The 20,954-nt window shown below is 37.4% G+C and overlaps 3 protein-coding genes across 3 annotated transcripts in view; 1 reads left to right on the plus strand and 2 right to left on the minus strand.

Annotated features, from left to right (window-relative positions):
• The window catches only part of LOC136283496 (uncharacterized), an 18,265-nt gene extending 13,204 nt beyond the window's left edge, over positions 1 to 5,061 (minus strand). Inside the window, exons 1-3 of the mRNA XM_066172457.1 lie at positions 4,848 to 5,061; positions 2,148 to 2,197; positions 788 to 860 (exon numbers count right to left, since the gene is read on the minus strand). Coding sequence (XP_066028554.1) covers positions 788 to 860; positions 2,148 to 2,197; positions 4,848 to 4,948 — 224 coding nt within the window. The 5' untranslated portion in view covers positions 4,949 to 5,061. The remainder of the gene's footprint in view (positions 1 to 787; positions 861 to 2,147; positions 2,198 to 4,847) is intronic.
• A 1,454-nt stretch (positions 5,062 to 6,515) lies between these two features.
• On the minus strand, positions 6,516 to 11,334 carry LOC131798885 (centrosomal protein of 19 kDa). Its single transcript, XM_059116553.2, has 4 exons — positions 11,194 to 11,334; positions 10,837 to 10,888; positions 8,607 to 8,682; positions 6,516 to 8,012 (listed from the first exon to the last, which is right to left on the minus strand). The coding sequence occupies exons 1-4, from the start codon at positions 11,267 to 11,269 to the stop codon at positions 7,731 to 7,733; spliced, it is 486 nt and encodes a 161-aa protein (XP_058972536.2). The 5' UTR covers positions 11,270 to 11,334; the 3' UTR covers positions 6,516 to 7,730.
• Positions 11,335 to 11,606: 272 nt separating this feature from the next.
• On the plus strand, positions 11,607 to 18,939 carry LOC136283366 (sodium/potassium/calcium exchanger 1-like). The gene is made up of 7 exons (XM_066172049.1): positions 11,607 to 11,760; positions 12,660 to 12,827; positions 13,064 to 13,195; positions 15,433 to 15,555; positions 16,271 to 16,444; positions 17,126 to 17,272; positions 17,744 to 18,939. Exons 1-7 carry the CDS (start codon positions 11,704 to 11,706, stop codon positions 17,777 to 17,779), a joined length of 837 nt encoding a protein of 278 aa, XP_066028146.1. The 5' UTR covers positions 11,607 to 11,703; the 3' UTR covers positions 17,780 to 18,939.
• The last annotated feature ends 2,015 nt before the right edge of the window (positions 18,940 to 20,954 follow it).

The following is a 20,954-nucleotide window of genomic DNA, read 5'->3' on the forward strand; positions in this document are numbered from 1 at the left end:
CGCGAGATACTAACGTAACAATTAATCAAAAGAGAATCCTAACAGTGCGCGAGATCCTAACGCAACAATGAATCAAAAGAGAATCCTAACAGTATGCGAGATACTAACGCAACAATCAAAAGAAAATCCTAACAGTGCGCGAGATACTAACGCAACAATGAATCAAAAGAGAATCCTTACAGTGCGCGATACTAACGCAACAATGAATCAAAAGAGAATCCTAACAATGCGCGAGATACTAACGCAACAATCCAGCAAAACAGGATCCTAACAGTGCACGAGATACATACTTAACAATCCACCAAAATAGAATCCTAACTGTGTGCGAGGTACAAACGTAACAATCCATCAAAAGAGAATTCAACAGTGTGCAAGATACTAACGCAACAATCAATCAAAAGAGAATCCTAACAGTGCGCGAGATACTCACGTAACAATCCATTAAATCAAAATGTTAACAGTGAGCGAGATACTAACGTAACAACCGATCATTAGCTACTATGAACAGTGCCCGAGATACTAGCCAAAGTATTGATGCGTGGGATTTTCCCCTAATAATTGATCCAAAGAGTACTTCAACAGTAGGCGAGATGTAACCTTATAACAAGGAGGGGAGGGACTAGCGCCCAAACACAGCTAGAAAGAGCTACGGTAGTAATTACAGCTGTAAACCAAAACCGTAGTAATCACTCTTTAGAGCTATAAACGGCAAGAAAAAGAGCTACGATGGCAAGGAAAGGAGAGCCGTTAAATATATAGGGCGAACTAGCAATAACAAACAACTCACCGTGGACACATGGGTAACTGATCCAGGATACCGTTTGATGATATGTTACCACTCTTTCGGCCTGGACCAAGAGCTGTAGGAAAAAAATAAACAATCAGTTAGAGTAAAATTCACGCTCAGAGGCAATCCTGAACGATTATGTAATGGAAGGTATGTACTTATAGGCGACGCCTTTGGAGGTCAGGTTTCAGTCACCCATCTCTTGTACAAAGCCCACTCTCTCTTCAGCGCATAAAGACAGTCCAGTGACCAGAAAAATCACACACTCACTGCTTTTCCTTTTCCTTTTTTTTTTGTGGGACCAAGTCTTTGCGTCACAGATTAAGACTAAGGAAGAGATTTTTTGGTGAAACTACTCCCTGTTGAGTCAGCTTTTTGAGGCACCCATCTCTTGTAAAAAGTCCTCTTTCTGTTCAGCATACTAAGACAGTCCCGTGGCCAAAACAATCACACACTCACTTCTTCTCCTTTTCCTTTTTTTGGGACCAAGTCTTTGCATCACAGATTAAGACTAAGGAAGAGATTTGTTGGGTGAAGCTGACTCACTTTGAGTCAGCTGTCTAAGGCACCCATCTCTTGTACAAAGTCCACTCTCTATTTAGTGCATAAAGACAGTCCAGTGGCCAAAACAATCAAACACTCATTGCTTTTCCTTTTTTTTTTTTTTCTTGTAGGACCAAGTCTTTGCAGCACAGATTAAGACTAAGGAAGAGGTTTGTTGGGTGGAACTGACTCCTTTGTGGGTGATCAGCTCTTAGTCACCCATCTCTTGTACAAAGTCCACTCTCTGTTCAGTGCATAAAGACAGTCCAGTGGCCAAAACAATCAACACACTCACTACTTTTCCTTTTCCTTTCTTTTTTGTGGGACCAAGTCTTTGCATCACAGATTAAGGCTAAGGAAGAGATTTGTTGGGTGAAACTGACTCCTTTGTGGGTGATCAGCTCTCACTGATCAGTCACCCATCTCTTGTACAAAGTCCATTCTCTGTTCAGTGCATAAAGACAGTCCAGTGGCCGAAACAGTCAATACACTCACTTCTTCTCTTTTTCCTTTTTTTTTTTTTGGTAGGACCAAGTCTTTGCATCACAGATTAAGACTAAGGAAGAGATTTGTTGGGTGAAACTAACTCATTTGTGAGTCAGCTGTATAACACCCATCTCTTGTACAAAGTCCACTCTCTGTTCAGCGCATTAAGACAGTCCAGACTAGAGAAGAGACATTTTGGGTGAAACCAATGCCTCTAAGGGTCAGCTTTTAGTCATCCATGTCTTGCACAAAGTCCACAATCAGTAAACCAAATCAGGACATTCCAGTTTCCTGAACAAACCTGCGCTATCCTCAAAATCATATTTCTTACCTACAGGTTGAAATAGGCCAAGAAATTCATTTGAAGCTTTGAGATAAAGCCTGAAATCAAAAACAAATTATCTGCCTCAACTGCTAGGACTGCACAATAACTTGTATTTTATTCAAAAAATGAATACTTATCTCAAAAAAGTTAGTCAGTGCTGTGGTTTCCCCTAATTTGTTTGCAGAAACTAGAGCGACTGAAGTGTTTGAAGCTCTTGTTCCTTGGAAGGAAGTTCTGACAATTTTGCCAACCTGCTTTGGGGAAAGCCTTATTTATCATTTGTTGATTAAATTTTTTGAAAAATTTGCAACTGCTGCTCATTTAGTTCTATGAGGACTGTGACCGGCAGCCCACCTCACTTGATTTCTTAGTGTAAAAATCCTTAGCTCCATATTCTGACCAGCAGCCCACCTCACTTGATTTCTTAGTGTAAAAATCCTTAGCTCCATATTCTGAGCTCAGAGTAAATCAAGGGTCAGATATGAGATTTGCAAATTGCTACATGGTCCCTGAAGGCAAATTACAAGCACACAAATGGTCAAACTCATTCTGCAATGGTTCTATTACTAGCCTGCCATTTCTAATCATCTTCTTGGGAGTTTTGCTAATGAGACTCATCCTTACTGAAACATTTCGTAGATTTCCAGTTTGTTAGTGCCTAGAACTTTGAGATGGTTTAGTTTCATAACATAGGTATATATCACCTGTTTGCACCCCTGGTAAACTACTCAGCCGTCCAAGGTCAAACTCTTGGGCTTAACTTTTAGTCCCTACTTTTCAAATGCCTCACTCCTAGAGCTCATGCAGCATGTCAACATCAATTTTTTTCTTTCTTTTTACTTGATGGATTATGTAAAATTGCCACCGTAAAGAGTTTCTGAAGCTGATATTTCAAGCGACAGCCCTTTTCCATTCCCTCTGAAGAAGGGCTTATGCTTGAAACATCAGCTATAGAAACTCTTTACAGAGGCCAATTTACATTATCAGCTCAGTTGATAAAACCAAATTATTTTTTACCACTCCTTTCATCTTAGAAAAAGTCCTTTTATAGTAAACTAGAAAAAAGAGCAAATGGTGAAATTTGCCCCAAAAAACAAATCAGGGTGCAACAATTTATTTACATTTTTATGAGATAACATCAGTTCCCTCTGTTTGTATCCTTAAAGAGTTGCTTTCTTGCTAGACACAGTCAACTGAATTTTTGCCAAAAGCTCTTAACAGTTAAAACTTTACTTTATAATGTGAACTGAACATTGCCAAATAATAATAATAATAAAGATAATCATAAAAATATTAAAAATTTCAACAATGCCTCCTTGGGCAATAATTTTTTATGATGCATATAAGTACATCCTCTAATTTTCCTGGCCAATCATGGACCCACAACATGGTCAGTTGCGGTGCTGAACTCACATTCAATAAAATCATGAGTGATTAACATCATCAAACATTGCCACTTCCAAAATAACTACTCTGGGTAACTTCCTTCTTTGAAAGATGCAAATTGTTCGCACAAAATAAATGTAAATTTTTTGCTTAGTTATTATCAGAAGGTCTGTATATTCTTACATTTCACCCCTCATGTCTTCAAAAATTATGACTCACAGTGCAATTGATAGTAGAACTTCAGAGTACTAACTACTTCATGTATATTGATCATAGCAAGGGTGTGATATCAAAATAATTTTTTCATTAGTCAGTGTACATTCCAACCCCATAAATTTATACTCAAACTATGAACTGCCTCATAACTTTAACGACCTTAACCACCCAAGTCTGTAAAACAATTTCCATGTAATGCACTGTTTTAATTAAATTTACGGCAATAAAATGGCCCCACTCACACCTGGTGTAATGAGAGCATATGATATATTTATCAAATACGTTTAATGTTGCTAAACGTCCACCTCAGGTTGTTCAAAGCTGGGTTTAGGTGACCCAGGGTTAGTGTGAAATTTTATTTCAGGTCTGAAAGCTTTAAAAGAAAATTCAGTTCAAATCTTTTTGCTTACAATTTGATCATTGGATGTTCTATTAATAGTGAAAATTTTTTCCTAAAAGACTTTTGATCGAAGAAATAAAGAAACTTGGATTAAAATTTAACCCTGGGTTAGCTCTGATTGGCCTTCAAACAACTGGGCCCTGCTGTTCAGTAATAGATCACAATTGAAAGTGGCGCATAAGGCACAGCTGAGTGTGTCACTCATGTTCTTATTGCATTTTTAAGTGTTATATAGTCTACATGGATCAGTGTACAGACCCATGGCAGCATAAAATCTAATTTGTTTTCTACGTTAAAAAGGCAAATTGTTGTTCATGATGATGTCATATTTGCATCTGTCCTCTGATAGATCATAGGTATGTGTAGGAACCAATCAGAGTTTGTATAGGATTCAGCTTATAAATTTAATTTTCCTACATATAAGTACATAAGAATATCAAAATACTTGAAAGGATGCATGCCAAACAAAACGTTAGGTTAACCCGACTGACCGCTAGATTCTCCCTCCAAATTATACAACATTTCCTTGAGAAACAAAAGGAGAAGTTGACGCTGCATCAAATACACTCACTGGCTCTGTTCCACTCACCCCTTCAATCAAAATCCTGGTCTAACCGAGTCAAAAACTTACCAGGGAGTAAAATCGAAAAAAAGAAACAGTGGAAATGATAATAGTGAAAATATAAGCTCAGTTTAAGCTCTACCTTAAGTTTCGCACGCTGTCTTCCAGTTTGTTGTGCTTGGTAGCGTGTGGGTTTTTATGAGCCACGGCGTTTTGCAGCCTCTGAAAACATTTTTTTACCATTCAAAAATACGAGAGCAAAAACTCCTTTAAAGCCACGAAATATCAAAGGGCTTTTCACGCTCAGAGTTTGGTCTCAAAGTTTTCTCAAACGACTTTGCGGTCACGCCATGTTACATTCCGTCATTCGTTTTCAGTCTTCAACAACTTCCGCGCGGAAACGCGGGAAATCGTAGATAAGCGCGCGACAAGCCTAACATCGGCCGAAAGTGCCAATTTTCATCGTCATTTCGAGGAACTGTATTGAATCAATTTTTTTGAAAATTTGAATATGATATCTCAAAATCTCCATAAAGCCCTCGGATTTTGAATGAACCACTGAGCAATTCTTTACTGACATCAAAGAGCGGTATTGTCACGCACAAAAATGTAGCGAGGAAAGAGATTTCTTCGCGCAGAAGCCTTCAAATGCATGTAGCATAATACAAACTTCACACATGGAAAGTATTACATACTAGCATGCAGGGAGGCATTTTTCAGTAAAATGGAGGGGGATTAAAATATGTTTGCAGAGAAAATACGGCGTTTCTAGCGGGGGAAACGTGGTGTCTATTCACTGAATAAGAATAAAATTGCACTAGTAATTGATCGGGAACACGCAAGATGTGTGGCGAGGCAAAAATTGCTACTATGATTTCTCAGGAACATTTATAGCACAAAGCTATATGATTCTGGTTTGGTGGAATCGGCTCCATTATTACTAGTTTCATTTCATTATTTCAGGAGACATTATTGTAATTACGTTGTTGAGAGTGAGCCAAACCGATTGCTTGATTGAAACGAAGAAATCACAACTTCTTTATATTTCTAAACCCCCTGTTTTGGGAAACATCTGGTTAATACTAGGCACCATCAATCACTTCAACCGCATGTTTGCAATATCAAAAATCCCATTTATGAGACGTTCAGTTTTCCTTTAATATTTCAACAGTACAAATAGAGAATTTTCCCAAAATCAGAGAAAATCTTATTTACTTCCTCCAGCTATGTGAAGTCACGTACTTTCCAAAAAGAAATTGATTTGCATGTTTGCTCTTATCTTATTAGCAGAACTTTAGGCCTAAAAACTGACAAATTAGATCATTTTCATTTACAGTTACTTCACTAAACTGTTTCTCTGGAGGATATTTCTCCAACGAATTTGAACGTAGTGTGTGGAAACGGAGGAAACATTTCTGACAAAAAGGCGAGCACAACCATCTGAAGGAGTGGCTTACAGCATTTTTAGGGGAGTGGGGTGTATCCCCTACATGCAGTGTTAACTGTATGCCGAAAACGAGAGAGAAGAAACCCTTCTTACTTAATGCTAATGAAAGAATATGTAGAGGAAAACCTTTAAAAGTAAGCAAGGTGACATCAGAGTTGTCATTTTGAACATAAGAGAAAAAAACAGAAATTAATTAAACCTATGATAGGGAAAAAAAAGAAAAAAAAGACCTCTTTCACTCTGTTGGTGATGGCTGTTATTTTTTTTTGTGGATGCAGAAACCATATTTCCTTGAAGAAGCACCCTCCCCTTAATAAGTACCCACCCCCTAGGCCATAATATCAAACAAGTGGAAAACTTGTTTCAATTACCACCTTATTTATAACTTTTCTAAGCTTCAAGTACAATAGAATCACTGACAAGTTAATTGTTTCTCAAAAGAGGCCCCCTTGATTAAGCACCCTTCTTCCTATAAGCACCTCTACTTTTGGCCAAATATTTTAAGCCCCTAGGTGCTCACTCAAAGAACTACCTTATGCTGTCATGGTCTCACTTTAATGTGAAAATACTGTTGTTTGCAAGCACTTTGTTTTTTTAGGCCAAAAGGCCATTCTACACAATTGTTCAAGACTAGCAATTAGGCCTGGGATTATGAAAGAAGTATAGAAGGGGCGATTAAAAGCAATAGTTTTAACTATAAATTTAAATTATGTTAATTAAAAAAGACTCAGAAATTTATTTGCGAATAAGAGAGATTGGTACCTTTCTATTTCCCCTGTTGAGTAATAGCAGTTACTCTAATAATTGTCTGGTGTAATGCAATTCGTGAGTTGTGACAATCTATTTGGTTAATTCTCAACCACAAAGTGAATTTCACTTGAAAAAGTCAAACTTCTTACAGCTGTGTGGCTTTACATGAGAAGGGGGGGGGGGTGGGGGCAATTCTCCAACTTGACCTATTTGTAGACACCATCATGCACTTTACAATCCGCGAAACTCTTTGAGAGATTCATTTAAAAGGTCTACTTGAAGGTCAGATTACATTGTCAGTTATAAAGTGATCACGATTTTTGAGGAACTGGAAATATCACTGGAATATCACTGGAAAACCATAGTGGCATTTCACAGGGGAATGTGTTATTCAAAGTAAACAAGTAGATAAGTGGGTAAACAAGTATATAAGCAGGTATGTAAGTGAGTGAGTAATTCTATTTATTAGTGCTTCAATCATTCTGGTGAATGGCACTATGCAGAAGTACAAAAATTAAAGAAGATAAAACCACACCATCTCAAATAATTACTGACCATTTTTTTTCTGTTGCTCTTTTCTTGCAAGGGGACATGCTAAAGGGAGGGAATATCTTATTGGAACCCAAAATTTTCAAAAATGTACAATTTTTTTTCATGTTCAGAGGGAAAAATTCATGATAAACATTGCGTACCTGCTGCAATGCAACTATTATAAATACAAAATTCACCATGGAATATTAGGGGAAAATGCACCCTATAATAAAGTAGGACATCCTGTTATAAATTAAAAAACAATTGAAATGGTGTATAATTTAACAAAACAATAACTTAGAAATCTGGATCAGAATATTCATCTTCATCATCCCATCCTGATTCCATTTTTCCTGCAGTAAAATCCACCTCTTTATCATATACAAAGCCATCATCTCCAGGTCTAAGTCTGTTCTTTTCAAAATCTTTATCCATGTCAGCTTTTCTCTTATCAAGTTCATAGTCATCCAGTTTATTAAGGTCTTCATCATGGTCAGTGTTTTTAGTCGATGGGTTTAAAAATGGCAAAGTATCAACCCCTTCCATGTTGTTCTGGATTCTTGTGAGCAGATTCTCAAGCTGAAAAGTTTAAAATAAATATTTTAGTAATGCTGTTATCATCACATAACCTGGCATGAGATAAACTGACATGACAAGATATAACCCCACAGCAAAATAAAAGTACACAACACTGCAGACATGTTACATAGCATAACATGAAATAATATGATATAACATTGCTTACATGTACACAATGCTCGCCATTTTATGTAAAAGTATACACAAAATGTTTGTCTGTGGACTACATGGTAAAGAAGGTCATAATTAAAACTCAATTTAAAGCAAAGAAACATAGCAATGACAAACCAATGACAAAGTTCAATAACAATAAATGAATACAATGAAACCACATTATAGAAATATATTAATACCTAAACCTTTACACCCTAACATCAGTATCCATATTCTTGTCTATACTTTCCTTTGGTACTAACAATAAGGATTTGTTTAAAACACAAAGCAATAGGTGATCATTTCTTGAATTTTGACTGATGATTTTAATGAATGATTCAGTGTTACTGTAACAAGAAGTTAGATGATGGTCACACTTTAGATTTAAAGGGTTAAATAAATTGCTTATTAAGTACATTTATGGTAAATAAAATGCAATACCTGTTTGGCTGAGATGTTTTCTAAATATTTAGCATGCTTTGAGCTTTCCTTTAAATCATTCACCACTTCTGATATACTACAAGAAACAAAAATAGACATTCATCCATTATTTTCATTAATACACCCGGGTGACCATCCCTTGTGTACATAGTTAATATATAAATTAATATACCTTGTTCAATGGTTTAATATATAATACATGCTGATATTTTGTGAGTTGTATAGTCTTTCTCTGAGGCCCACAGTGGTGAGGAAAAAGACAAGCAATGATACAGAATTTATTATTCTACTCTTAGATCATTTTCTAGTTTTCAGGCTTTTAGTTTTCAAAATTTTGTACAATCTATCTGAGTACCATATGATCACACAAGGCATGCATGAAAAAAAAGAAAACAACACATTTTTTAGTGTTCTTGATGACCAAAAAAATTATTGTTGGCTTTGAAGTTTGTGGCTGAAAAGCTGAAAAACCATGTTTAATAAACAAGAAAGAAATAAAAGATAATGCAGATCAATTCTGTCTGTATTTTTAGCCTGTTCAACAGTGTATTTACCATGGCATATTTTATGCACTCCATTACCCTAAAGTGGTAAATGGCATTATAATGGAATACCAATGTCAAATGATCATTTTATTGGCTTCATTTGTATTTTCATTCAATCAACAATAATCATCACCATAATGCAAATGTAACAAATGCAACCTGAAGCTGTGGTTTATTATGAGTGATATGACTGTAAAGACAGATATGTCATCCTCTGAAATAGAGGTACTGTGCAAAAAAATTTTTGAAGTCACTCCAATAACTAACTTGAACTTTTTTGGTTGAAAATAGAGAAAGCTGTAGATATTAATATAACAACTAATGAGATGCTAGTGAAGAGGTAAAACTAACATAGCCAGACAGCTCTAAATAAATACCTACATTATAGGATTATTTATTTCCAGGGTTTCAAGACAGATGATGAGGCTTATTTAAACTTACTAAAAGCCAAATTGAAATCCATGGAATGTTTTCCATTTTTAAAAAGAAGGCAAAACATTCATTTGTGGAGACATAAACATGACATGATTATTCATTTTAGATACCGATCCCTTGCAGAAAATAAAACATTGTAAACAATTGCATGAAATCAAGCAATATTGAATATTTAACCATATTCACTGAGCCTGAGGCAAATAATTGTTTTGCTATTATTGATCAGGTGCTTTTAAACTGTTATTGAAAGGTGCTTTTGTTGTGTTGTTGAAACCATTCTTTCATTCTTGTTTTGATTACTTGTATCTAGATAAGCAGCCAGTTTCCAATAGAATTTCATTTAATTCAATGTTTACCTAATTCATTTGGCAAAAAATTCATAGCTCTCTTTTGAAAAGTATTAAACCAAACTTAGTGTTCTCTTCAGAATTTTATTTTCTTCTATTGCATGTATCACTACTGTGGTAACATTGACAAAACATAAAGCAGCCATTCAGCATCCTGTTAGAATCACTGTGGGTGAGGTGATTGTTGCAAGATATGTCGCAGTATAGCACTGCAGCAATTATACTAAACAGCATGAGGGTCAGAATGGCCTGGTGGTCAGCCTGCTGGTAAAGGAGTGTGCCTAAGAGTGGGCCTCATGCCCTATAATCTCACCATAATATGTACACTTAGGCAAGACAGTTAACTATCATAGTGTCTTTTTCACTCAGGAGTAAAAATGTGTAATTATAAACAGTTACTGTTAGGGAACATGTGGTGGCCAATAGTTAGTGTGCTGGACTCCCATTTTAGAGGTCCTGGACCAAGACCAAGCTGTGGTCAATGAATTGTGTTCTTAAGCAAGACTCTTCAATGGTATGATTCTTCATTCCACCCAGGAGTATAATTGGGTTACAGAAACTGTCAAGGAAGCCTATCAAAATACTGGAGGGGGAGGAGATAGTACCCTGCCATGGACTAGCATCTTACTCAGGGGGGTAGTAGCACTCCTGGTTGTTCCATGCTACAGAAACTGGGATTAGCTTTCACTGGATAAGGCAATTTCATTTAAGTGCGGACTTTATCATTAACTTTTTCCAAATCTCCAACTAAACCTAATTAGCTAAGATTGCATTTATTATTTTTTAAAAAGATTGTTACATGTGTTCATACACCTACATGTAGGGTCTCTTGTGTGATGTGTACAAAATGTAGCTTACATGTAGGTTGAATGAAGAGGTCCACAGTCTATTTTAGATACTTACCTTGAATCTTTACTTAACTTCCTTAATGGCATTGATCTCTTGCGTATTTTTCCTTGAACGAAAAAATTTAAGCTTTAAAACCTCAGTTGCACCCACATGCATAAACTGTTAGAGCAATGAAAAACTTGTCAGTCGCTTTTATGCCATGAGGGTTCACGTCACCTTCTGATATCACAGGCGATTTATGACTGAGAACAGTAAATACAATCGTAGCCCTTGATGTAAAAGAAAAGTAAATGTCCCATAACAGCTAATACTGTTTTTAAAATCAGTTTCTACCGTCAAGAGTTTTTAGTAAACCAAGTTACACTGAACCTTCAATGGTGCACTGTACCAAATCATTTTCACTCTACACACCTGAAAGATTGACCTCATAGTAAACTACCAGCGTTGGAGGTTCGTACTTAACACCGCACTTGCGGGGTGTGAACATCTCAAACCTATTTCAACTTTTCTGTACCCTACACATACTTTGTTTGTTTGTCTCTTGCCGTGTTGGCTGAACCGAGCCAGCGATTTACAAATCAGCAGACATGCTAAACAACCTAAGATCGCGCATAAAATTCTGAGGTATTCGTCTGTTCATTGCCCTTGAATGAAGGCGCGTGCTCGAGGTTGTCTGGGAAACTTCCGGTCAGAAATAAACAAGACAAGTTCAGGCATGACTTTCGTAAAACTAACGCAATTTTTATTATCAGCATTAAAAACTACATATTTAAAAGCTTGCATGCTAAAGGCATAAGAAACACTGCTAAGGAAGCGGGCGTTGATCTTAATGTCAGCGCAACATAATTAGCTGGCGCCACGCTGGTTCATTCTTGTCACGCATGAGGCGAGATTCACTGAGGTTAGTCACATCTTGGAAAAATGGCTTCAAAGAGACCAAAACTATCGCGCGCTGGCACGATGCAGCAAACAGCTGAGGTGAGTGAAAATTTTGATACAAATCCACGAATTCCGATCCTCTTAAATCGATCTTAAAAATTATTTTATGTGACAGGTCTGTGCTTAAAGCTGTTGCAAGCTTACTTCGACGCGTGTTTTTTCGCGCATTTGCTTTCATGAGAGACATGGGCTTTACAATACCGAGGTATTTTACTCTCATTGAAATCAGCGTTCGAGTTAGTCAAGCTCCAGTATTTTTCTTTGATGCCGCGAAAAAGCGCCATTGGAGTGGACGCACTGATACATGCTATGACCCACGTATTTCCCGTACCCTGTGGTCACTGAGAATCGACCTCTGCGACCGTGTGTGCGGTTCGGCTTTTATCTATTTACTTTCCTTCACTCAGGAGGACGGAAGGGGAGGGGTGATATCAGCATAGATTGAGACTGAGTGGAAGAGAAACTGACGATTGTGAGCTTATCACTGCAGCTGCTATGTGCCAGCTTGTAATAGGCTTCGTTTCGTGTGTGTATTCGTGTTTTAAATCTTAGGAGCAGAGGAAATCGACCATATATTTGTAGATATGTTTAGGATAAGGTTTTTAAGTTCTTTCAGCAAATGAATGTGCTACGCTGAGGGTAGTAAAGAAGGGGTCCTTATCCTGTTTCATGCGCGAATTTAAGAAAAAATCACGCGTCACGTGCAATTTAAACAGTATTTCATGCGTCACGAATTTATAAGGAAAACTACAAATCTCACCTTTCTTTGCCTTTCCTGTTTGTAAAATTCACGCATCACGAATTCATTATGGGCTTAATCACGCATCATTCATAAACCCCTGTGTTAACCCTTTGCCACAACCCTTTACACTGTTACCTCAGCCTGGATCATTCTCATGTCTAAAATAACTCGCTTGTTTTTCTTTGTCGTTCAATAGGAGGGCGCCGAGTTCTTGGCAAGACATGGCATTGAAAGTCCATCAGTGAAGTATGGACTTGGTGCACAAGACAATGATGATAAGAAACAAGAGGAACTGGATAATGATGACATTGAAACTACTCCTAAACGGCTCAAGAGACAGTCAACGATGGCTGAGACAGCTAAGGTAAAAACACAGAGATGTGCGTCGCTCGCCAACTTAGTACTGAAGATAGGGAAAATAGGAAAAAACCTTCTATTCCCGTTCAACGGGAAAATAAAGAATCCCTAGACGTATGCCATTCGCGAAATTATCTAGAATTTCATTCAAAATTCTGACTTTTACATTCTGTTGTGCTCTCTCAAAGGATTAATGTTAGTGCGCATCCAACTGACACTTGCAAGTTTCTTCTTCATGCTTAGGAAGGAGCAGTATTTCTTGAAAGAGAAGGATACTCTGCAGACTCTCCTGATAGGACCCCGGCCGATTCATCAGAAGAAGACCAAGAAACCCCAAAGGTGAAACGTGCTTCAACCATGGAGGTCACAGCAAAGGTATTTCCTGAAAAGGCTGCATGGCAATTAACCCTTTAAACCCTAAGAGAGACTAGCATCTAATTTCTCCATACAATATTACCCCTGAATCAAACATTACGGTCATGAGAATGAAGGAAAGGATTACCAATAAAAGAAGCTTTTGATCAGTTAAAAAAATCTCCTTGTCAGCACCTTAGGAAATGTATAAAGAACAGTATGGAGAATATGCATGATGACATTAGGGTGAGAAGGGTTAAAATCAGAATGCGTTACGTTACTCCATACTGTATTTGCGCGGTATAAATAAATGTTATTATTATTATTATTATTACTACGTTGAGACAAGAATGTATGCGTGAAAGTGAGGGAAATAAAGTTCAACTACATATGTTTCGTTAATAAATGACAGGAAATGCACTGTGTTTGAATAAAAAAAAACATGGATTTGTTACTCAGCCAGTTCGAAGGTTTTTTTTTTGGTAGTTAGTTGTGGCGTGACACATTCTCATTTGGACATCAGTCACATCACGAACTAATATTACATTCGCTTAACCTTTTCACTCTCACGATCTTATTATTAATTTTTCGTACAATTCTAATGATGTTGCTTTGGAGAATTCGGTATTGGGAATAACATTCCCCTGGTTGATACTTTATATTAATTCAGTCTCATTACATACTTGTCTGCTTGATATTGTTTTAATATTGTAAGGAGAAATTCTGTCTTGGTTACTTATGGGAGTTGAAGAGTTAATCACACAGTTTGCACACTAGCAAATTGAGTGACGACAAAAAAAACAAATGACAAGTTTGTTTGTTTGTCTCTGTGGTTAACAAGGTAACTTGTCTAGAAAAGTTTTTACAGAAAATTTCGTCTCCTTTATAGCTGTCCTCTGGAATGTCACGAAACAAGCTTTTTTTTTTTGAGGGGAAAGGGGTGCGTGACATATCATGTAAGGGGAAAGGGGTGCGTGACATATCATGTAAGGGGAAAGGGGTGCGTGACATATCATGTAAGGGGAAAGGGGTGCGTGACATATCATGTAAGGGGAAAGAGGAGAAGGAGATTAAGGGAAATTTTATGCCAACGATTTTTCATTTAATAACTGCATGTAAGTGAGAAGTTTTTTGCCAAAGTATCTTGAGTACGATTTTTCATAAAGAATTGCTCTTACTAAAGAAAGCTTCCCACCGTCGATGAGACTTCAACTCGCACCGTTGAAGACGTAAACGCCATATTCCCAAGCTTCAGCGTGACTCCACTATTGACGTCACCGTTAAGGTAACCCCCCTCCCTACTGAATCATCTCATAGAAGGTTCAGGAAGCCACACGTCAAAAGACTGTGTCGCAAATCTTAACAGCTTTCTTAAAATTTTATCCAGGCTTCGTTTGTGTGCTGAATCATTGAGTTTTGCAAAGTGCAAAACTACCTTCAGCTTGAAGGAAAGATGTAATAATGCCAAAGGTAGAATGTTGAGGTAGCAATTGAGCCAAGTGACTCATTTGGTCGGAGCTTAGCCCAGTTTCCTTAACATGAAGTGACCAGGGGTATTGCTATTCCCTTCTGGATGGTATGCTATTCCGTCCCAGATCACCCTCCAGCATTTCGTCAGATTTCCTTTACAGTTCACTAGTACCCATCCATACTCCTGTCTTGCTCAAGGACACAGCACTTTCACATGACCAAGTCTCAAACTCGAACCTCTCGTCCTGAAGTTCAGCGCAGTTCCTATCTTTTTATTTATTTTAATAAAAATACTTGGATCAATATTAGTATCTGGGCAACTGCCTACCAACCCCTCCCCTAACTCGACAACAGTCAATTGACAACAAGTTAAGGTTAATGTTGGGTTAGGGGAGGGGTTGGTGGGCAGTCGCCCAGATACGCCAAGATTGAACAAGGATAGGTTAGAGCCTGAATCCGTGAGAGAAGAATTGGTGTTGGCCTATTTTTTTGTGGGTATAATCGGACTGCGGGCACTGGGACTGGGAATTACAAAACGCATCAATGAACATTGAGCAGTACGATTCAGACAAGTTTTTGGGTGGGGAAGGTCTCTCCCTTCCTAACAGAAGTCTCTTAAAGATGGACAGGATCAACACGTAATACAAAGGACGAATTGAAAAAAAAACAAAACAAATATCAACTGCTATAATTTTCGATTTTACATGAAGTTCTATCACCTAATGTAATCTTGATTACCAGTATATTTTGGCTTTGATAGTCTTTTGTCCCTCCGATATTGTTTTTAGGAGGGCCAGGAGTTCTTGCAACGGACAGGGGAAATAAACGAAAATGAACTAGAAGAAGGTTCAGCAGACACACCATCTCGTCCCAAGCTACAACGAGACTCAACAATCGATGTAACAGTGAAGGTAAACCCTAGTTTTTACTGTGAAAAACGTTGTGACATTTTCATGATGCCTGACTTATCCAGCTGTGTGTTCGATCTGCTACCCTGCCAGAGAAAAAGTGAAGAGACTTAGCCGATAGCAGATGCCGTAGGAAATGTTAGTAATGTTTTGGGGAAGGGGCAGGAAGAGGCTCTGCTATGAATTTTTGTCGAGGATGATTCAGTGTATGGTTCAATCCGGAACTGACAGTCAATTAAATTGTGCCTAGGTCTTGTTAGTCTATGAAGGACTGTTCTTGGTGTCAGTGAGCAAAGTTTCGATTCGAATACTTGCAGTAGAGTTAAGTAACTTTTGAAACTGTTCTTCCGAATGTGATAATTACTGCCGCTCAAGTTTTCAGCTGTGTGATCACTTCGTTCGATCGATTTCCCCCTGTTTCTTGAAATCCTGAGTCCCTCTTAAGTCTTACGTGATTTTAGAATATTTTGTGCTTGTTTTACTTGTCATCTCTGTCTCTCCTTTTCTTAACTGTAAAATCTGTCCTTGAAAAGTTTTTATTTTTGACAATTATGACGTGTCAAGTTTTGGATAAAGAAGCTTTCTTGTAAAAAAAAAAATAATAAAAGCAACCATTAAGACTGCGAATAAAAACTTTTGAAGGCAACGGTGCTACTTTTTAGCACTTTACGCATAAGCTAAGTCTTAATCGAGTGAAAATCTGTTTACTGTTGAACAGGAAGGAGAGGAATTCTTACGACGATCCGGGGCCCTGTCAGAGGAAGGAGGTGACGAGATATCCATCGGTAAAGACGATGAAGATGACGACGATACGAGAGCCCAGGATGAGGAAAATAATGATGAGTGCATTCCTTCACTTGTGCGTGACACGACCATGAAAGAGACAGCCAAGGTAGGGAATATTGCAAAGCAATCGATCGACTTCCATAAATAATAATACATGTATAAAAGTCGGCCAGTATACTTGTTCAGCCATTTTAATTAATTTAACCCATCCATAGTCTTATCCTTAAGAAGCAATTAATATTTAACAACTATTGGCAGAAGCGAAGGTGGCTATTGGTAGATATTTATCGAGCCGCAAACCAAACCTGCGAGGTAAAAATTCACCGCTAAAGCAATGCACCGACACTGAGATGAATAGTTTTTTTAGTATATACAAAAACAGTGAAATGATACACCACATAAAAACAATTTTCATTCATTTATTCCGACGTGTGCAATAGTTTAGGGTTCAAATCCCGTGCGAGTTGCTCGAGGTGAATAGCTAAGCATATTCGGAGTTTGAGTAACTAATCAGAGCGTGCCTTCAGTGCTATTCACTGTTTTAGTATATGCTAAAAGCACTAGTGCCGCACTTAAACTTCGCCTTCCCTCCTACAAGAGAATTACTCTTGTTAGTTTTAAATTGGCTTTGTCTTTTCAAAAACGACTATCATACGGTCGCTTCAACAAACAAATTTCTGATCCAATCGAATCGAGTGATAACGCGCACAAACAACCATGTAAATAAAGGCCAGAATATCCATCGATGACTCTTGAAACGTGGCTTAGCTCTGTTATTATATTTTAGATCGGCAAGCAATTTGTCAGCGAGGAGGGACGCGCTGAATTACAGTCCCAAACAGCAGTTCTTCGTGAAGCCGAGCGAGAGTCTGGGACGACCAAACCTCACCGTGCGCCCCTGAAAAGAGCTGGGACGATGGACGTCACGAAAGCGGTAATTTTTTCTTTTTAAAGGCGAACCGCAAGCATTCTTTAGGATGATAACAGACGCAGCGAAGGCTCAAATTTAAGGGAAAAGAAAAGACACTCTTCTCTTAACAATTTATCGCGCTGGTCTCGTCGTATTTCATTTTCTCCCCTTTCAACGAGTTATCTTTGTATCTCAGTGAATGTGATGAATACCTTGCAATATACCTTAAAATACACATGAAAAAGAGAGCATGGGTGAATAACTTCCAAGATATACTTGTTAACTCTCTCTTCTGGCTGCTACACATTTCTTTGTTCATTAGTTATGAGAATCTGGTGCCAGATCAAGATACCACTGAACTTCTGCCTGATAAGTTTCATTATTCTTTATACCTGTTTACTGGATAATGTATAGATAATACTGGGAGAAATTATAGGTTAATCACTTTTGGGAGTTAAAGGGTTTAAAAGTTTATTTGAATTTCTTCCTCTTCAGGAAGGTGAAGAATTTTTGAAACGCAAGAGGACATAGGATCATCTCACTGTGCCCAAATACAAATAGTAAATAATTTTCCAAGATAACACGTAAACAAAACAGGACATTCAAACAGAAGGCTTTTTTAATCTTCCATAATTGATTAAACGACTAAATGATGTCTCTCCTTCTCTTTGTTGGAAATAAAATAACTTGGTGGTCATGCGTACTGCATGATTTGCCTTCCCTTGCCATTGTGAACAAGTTTTAAGTATTACTAAAGTCTTCACGAGAAGTATAACACTGAGCAATCCAGGTTTGTACTGAAAGTAAGGGTGAAATCTAAGTGCATACATCTTCTCATTTCACAAAGGAATATTTAAAAGACAAGAAAAGACTGCTAAAATTCAGTTGTTACAAAGATGTGTGCGATCTTTTAAACGCCTCTCAAGCAGCAATGTTTTTAAATTTCTCACGGGCAGTTGAGTGAATGGTTAAACAGATGCACAGATCAAGGGTCAAACTTCTTCCATCCTGTTTGACATTTGCTCCACGTTGATTACTGAACTTTTGGTGCCATCACGTTTATGGTGAGATTTATTCGGATAAAAACCATTTCATAGGTGAAAAACCTTCACATAAAGAGTCTTGAATCGCTTAAGTTTCTATTCTCATGTTGATTTAAAATTCAAAACGAATAGTCACCAATTTTAAACGAATTATTTGGGTTCTTAAAGGTCTATTCGTTTCAGACCGTGTCACGAAACAAGATAATCTATGATAAATCAATAATAAACATAATTAAATCAAATTTCTTTCCTAAGTTATCGAAATCGGTAACGCCAGAATGCAGCCAGCTCTCCATAGCAAGTATACTTGCTATACACTACAAGACCTCTATTTGTCCTTGCCATGTAGCTTAATATCAGATTGTTCCTCACTCGGGTGAATTATGTAATCGGCGTCTTATTAAGTATAGTTGTGGTTATGTAAAGTAAACAAAGCCTTCGACGCCGAATATGTTTTGGTCGATGCACTTCACTAGGAGGGAGCAAAGCTATAATTGTGTTGTTTTTAGGTAGGAAACTACGTACTCCATTGCGTTTAACATATCTGGAAAACGTTTTGTTAACTTGAATGTGCAACGAGATGTATCTTAGTGTGATATCTACATTTTGTGACTTGTGAAGATAAATTTTTGTTAGGTCACTAAGTAACGCGAGTGAATTAAAATGGTATCCGGTTAGATCGCTCCATGGTTAGATCGCTCCAAGTCAGATCGCTCCATACCGAAGTCAGATCGCTCCACTCAAAATTTAGTTCGCTCCATCAAATAAGTTACTTCGCTCCATACATAAGTTACTTCGCTCTATGTAGAAACCTAATACACTAACTTACTTCTGATCTTTATAGTTTATAGTTGATGATGTGTATTGCGTCTTGCGATCGGTCGAATTACCGATGTTGGAACAAGTGTTTCAGTGTGTAATGAACGTAGAAAACTGATAAACTAACTTACTTCTGATCTTTGTAGTTTATAGTTGATGATGTTGCTTGCGATCAAGTTGCTGAAATATAAAGTGATCGACGATTCGTTCACTTAACCCCCCAAAGCGAATTACCAATGATGAAATAAGTGTTTCAGTGTGTAATAAATGATGAAATAAGTGTTTCAGTGTGTAATAAATGATAAAGTTATGGTCTTAATGTGTTAAAAAGATCATTCGAATAAAATACTGGCCCGTGTGTATCCGCCATCTTTAATAAAGTAGGTTACACTTTACGAGTTCCTTACATGAGGTTTATTTCTTCGCTCTTAGGCTAAGCGCGCGTGCGTTCTTAATCGATTGTTAAGTAAGAAAAACACGTCATCGATTTAGATATTTTCTTGTCCCATGTTAATCATAAGTTGACAGTATCGCCTTCGCCACAAACATACTTGTTTTTAAACTTGTGACATTCTTATCAATAACAGCTAATTAGCGCACAGCGCGAGGTAGGTGTGATTTTTTTTCTTTTGTTATACTTGTGACTTTTTCTGAACAATAAAATTAATTATTAATTAATTATTTTCTGAACAATAAAATTAATTAATTTTATCAACCTTCCACGTTAGTTTTCTTCATGGAGCGAAGTAACTTATGTATGGAGCGAAGTAACTTATTTGATGGAGCGAACTAACTTTCGAGTGGAGCGATCTGACTTCGGTATGGAGCGATCTGACTTGGAGCGATCTAACCATGGAGCGATCTAACCGTAAACCAATTAAAATACTACTGGCCCTACTCAAATTCAACTTATTTACGAATATTCTACGTTAGAATTTGAAACTCGTTCCCAGACAGGTATCATCAAGAGAGTATCGTTTAAAGAGCTCTTGCGGTGTGCAGTCTCCTGAAAAAAAGAAACCTTCTTTTAACGAAAGGGAAGGAACATTTGGTTCTCAGTCATAAAACGAGTGATTATGGCTGTAAATACAAAATACGGTAAAGGGTAACATCAAATAGGGAAAATTAGTTTGAACTGATTTGATGCACGTTTTGAAACGTAGAAAACCGGAACACATTCCAATCTAGAGATCATTTATGCAACCCGAGGCCTATTAGTCTCAATTTAAACACACAAAAATCAAGAGCAGCAAAAAAACAGGAAGTCATTTCAGGGATTGTTCTAAAAAAGGTCTTTAACCGAGTGAAACAAAGCGAAGAGATAGGCGCTGACCACGAAAAGGAATTAAACACTTCAACACTGGAACAAAAGATGCAATGACACGTGTAAGAAAATTATTCACTTAACTTTAGGGCCACAAGGAATTTGCATTGTTATTGAATATTACGAAGATATGATTACAGTTTTAACGAAAGTAGAAGATTATAAGCTAACTTACGAATTCCAAAAGCTCTATCGGTATAAACTACCAAGAGATCTATTACATTCATCCTGAGCTGAAGCACTTGGTCGTTGCACGATGTGTTTGTGATGTAATGCGTTTTTGCCTGAAGCAAAACTCAATAAACTGTTTCTTATGTCAAAATCTCTCATACAGGTCACTTAAATCAAAAGAACCGGGTGTCATCAAAATTGGAACGTAAAAGTTCCCTATTGAAAACTTTTAGATTACTTGTTAGATATTGACTTGTGGGTTTTTGAGCTGAAAATGTTGAGCTCCCTCTGCAGAGATTTCGCAAATTTCCTAGATGTAGAGCCGAAACGATATCTCTCGCATCAACTC

Source organism: Pocillopora verrucosa, chromosome 9 (assembly GCF_036669915.1).
Source record: "Pocillopora verrucosa isolate sample1 chromosome 9, ASM3666991v2, whole genome shotgun sequence".
NCBI lineage: Eukaryota > Metazoa > Cnidaria > Anthozoa > Scleractinia > Pocilloporidae > Pocillopora > Pocillopora verrucosa.

Coding starts and splice junctions, on each gene's coding strand:
- LOC131798885 (XM_059116553.2), bottom strand. CDS start 11,269: ATGTTCACACCCCGCAAGTGCGGTGTTAAGTACGAACCTCCAACGCTG. Junction 8,683..10,836: donor AAGTTAAGTAAAGATTCAAG/GTAAGTATCTAA, acceptor TGTTTCTTGTAG/TATATCAGAAGTGGTGAATG. Junction 8,013..8,606: donor AAAACATCTCAGCCAAACAG/GTATTGCATTTT, acceptor TAAACTTTTCAG/CTTGAGAATCTGCTCACAAG.
- LOC136283366 (XM_066172049.1), top strand. CDS start 11,704: ATGGCTTCAAAGAGACCAAAACTATCGCGCGCTGGCACGATGCAGCAA. Junction 13,196..15,432: donor CCATGGAGGTCACAGCAAAG/GTATTTCCTGAA, acceptor TATTGTTTTTAG/GAGGGCCAGGAGTTCTTGCA. Junction 15,556..16,270: donor CAATCGATGTAACAGTGAAG/GTAAACCCTAGT, acceptor ACTGTTGAACAG/GAAGGAGAGGAATTCTTACG.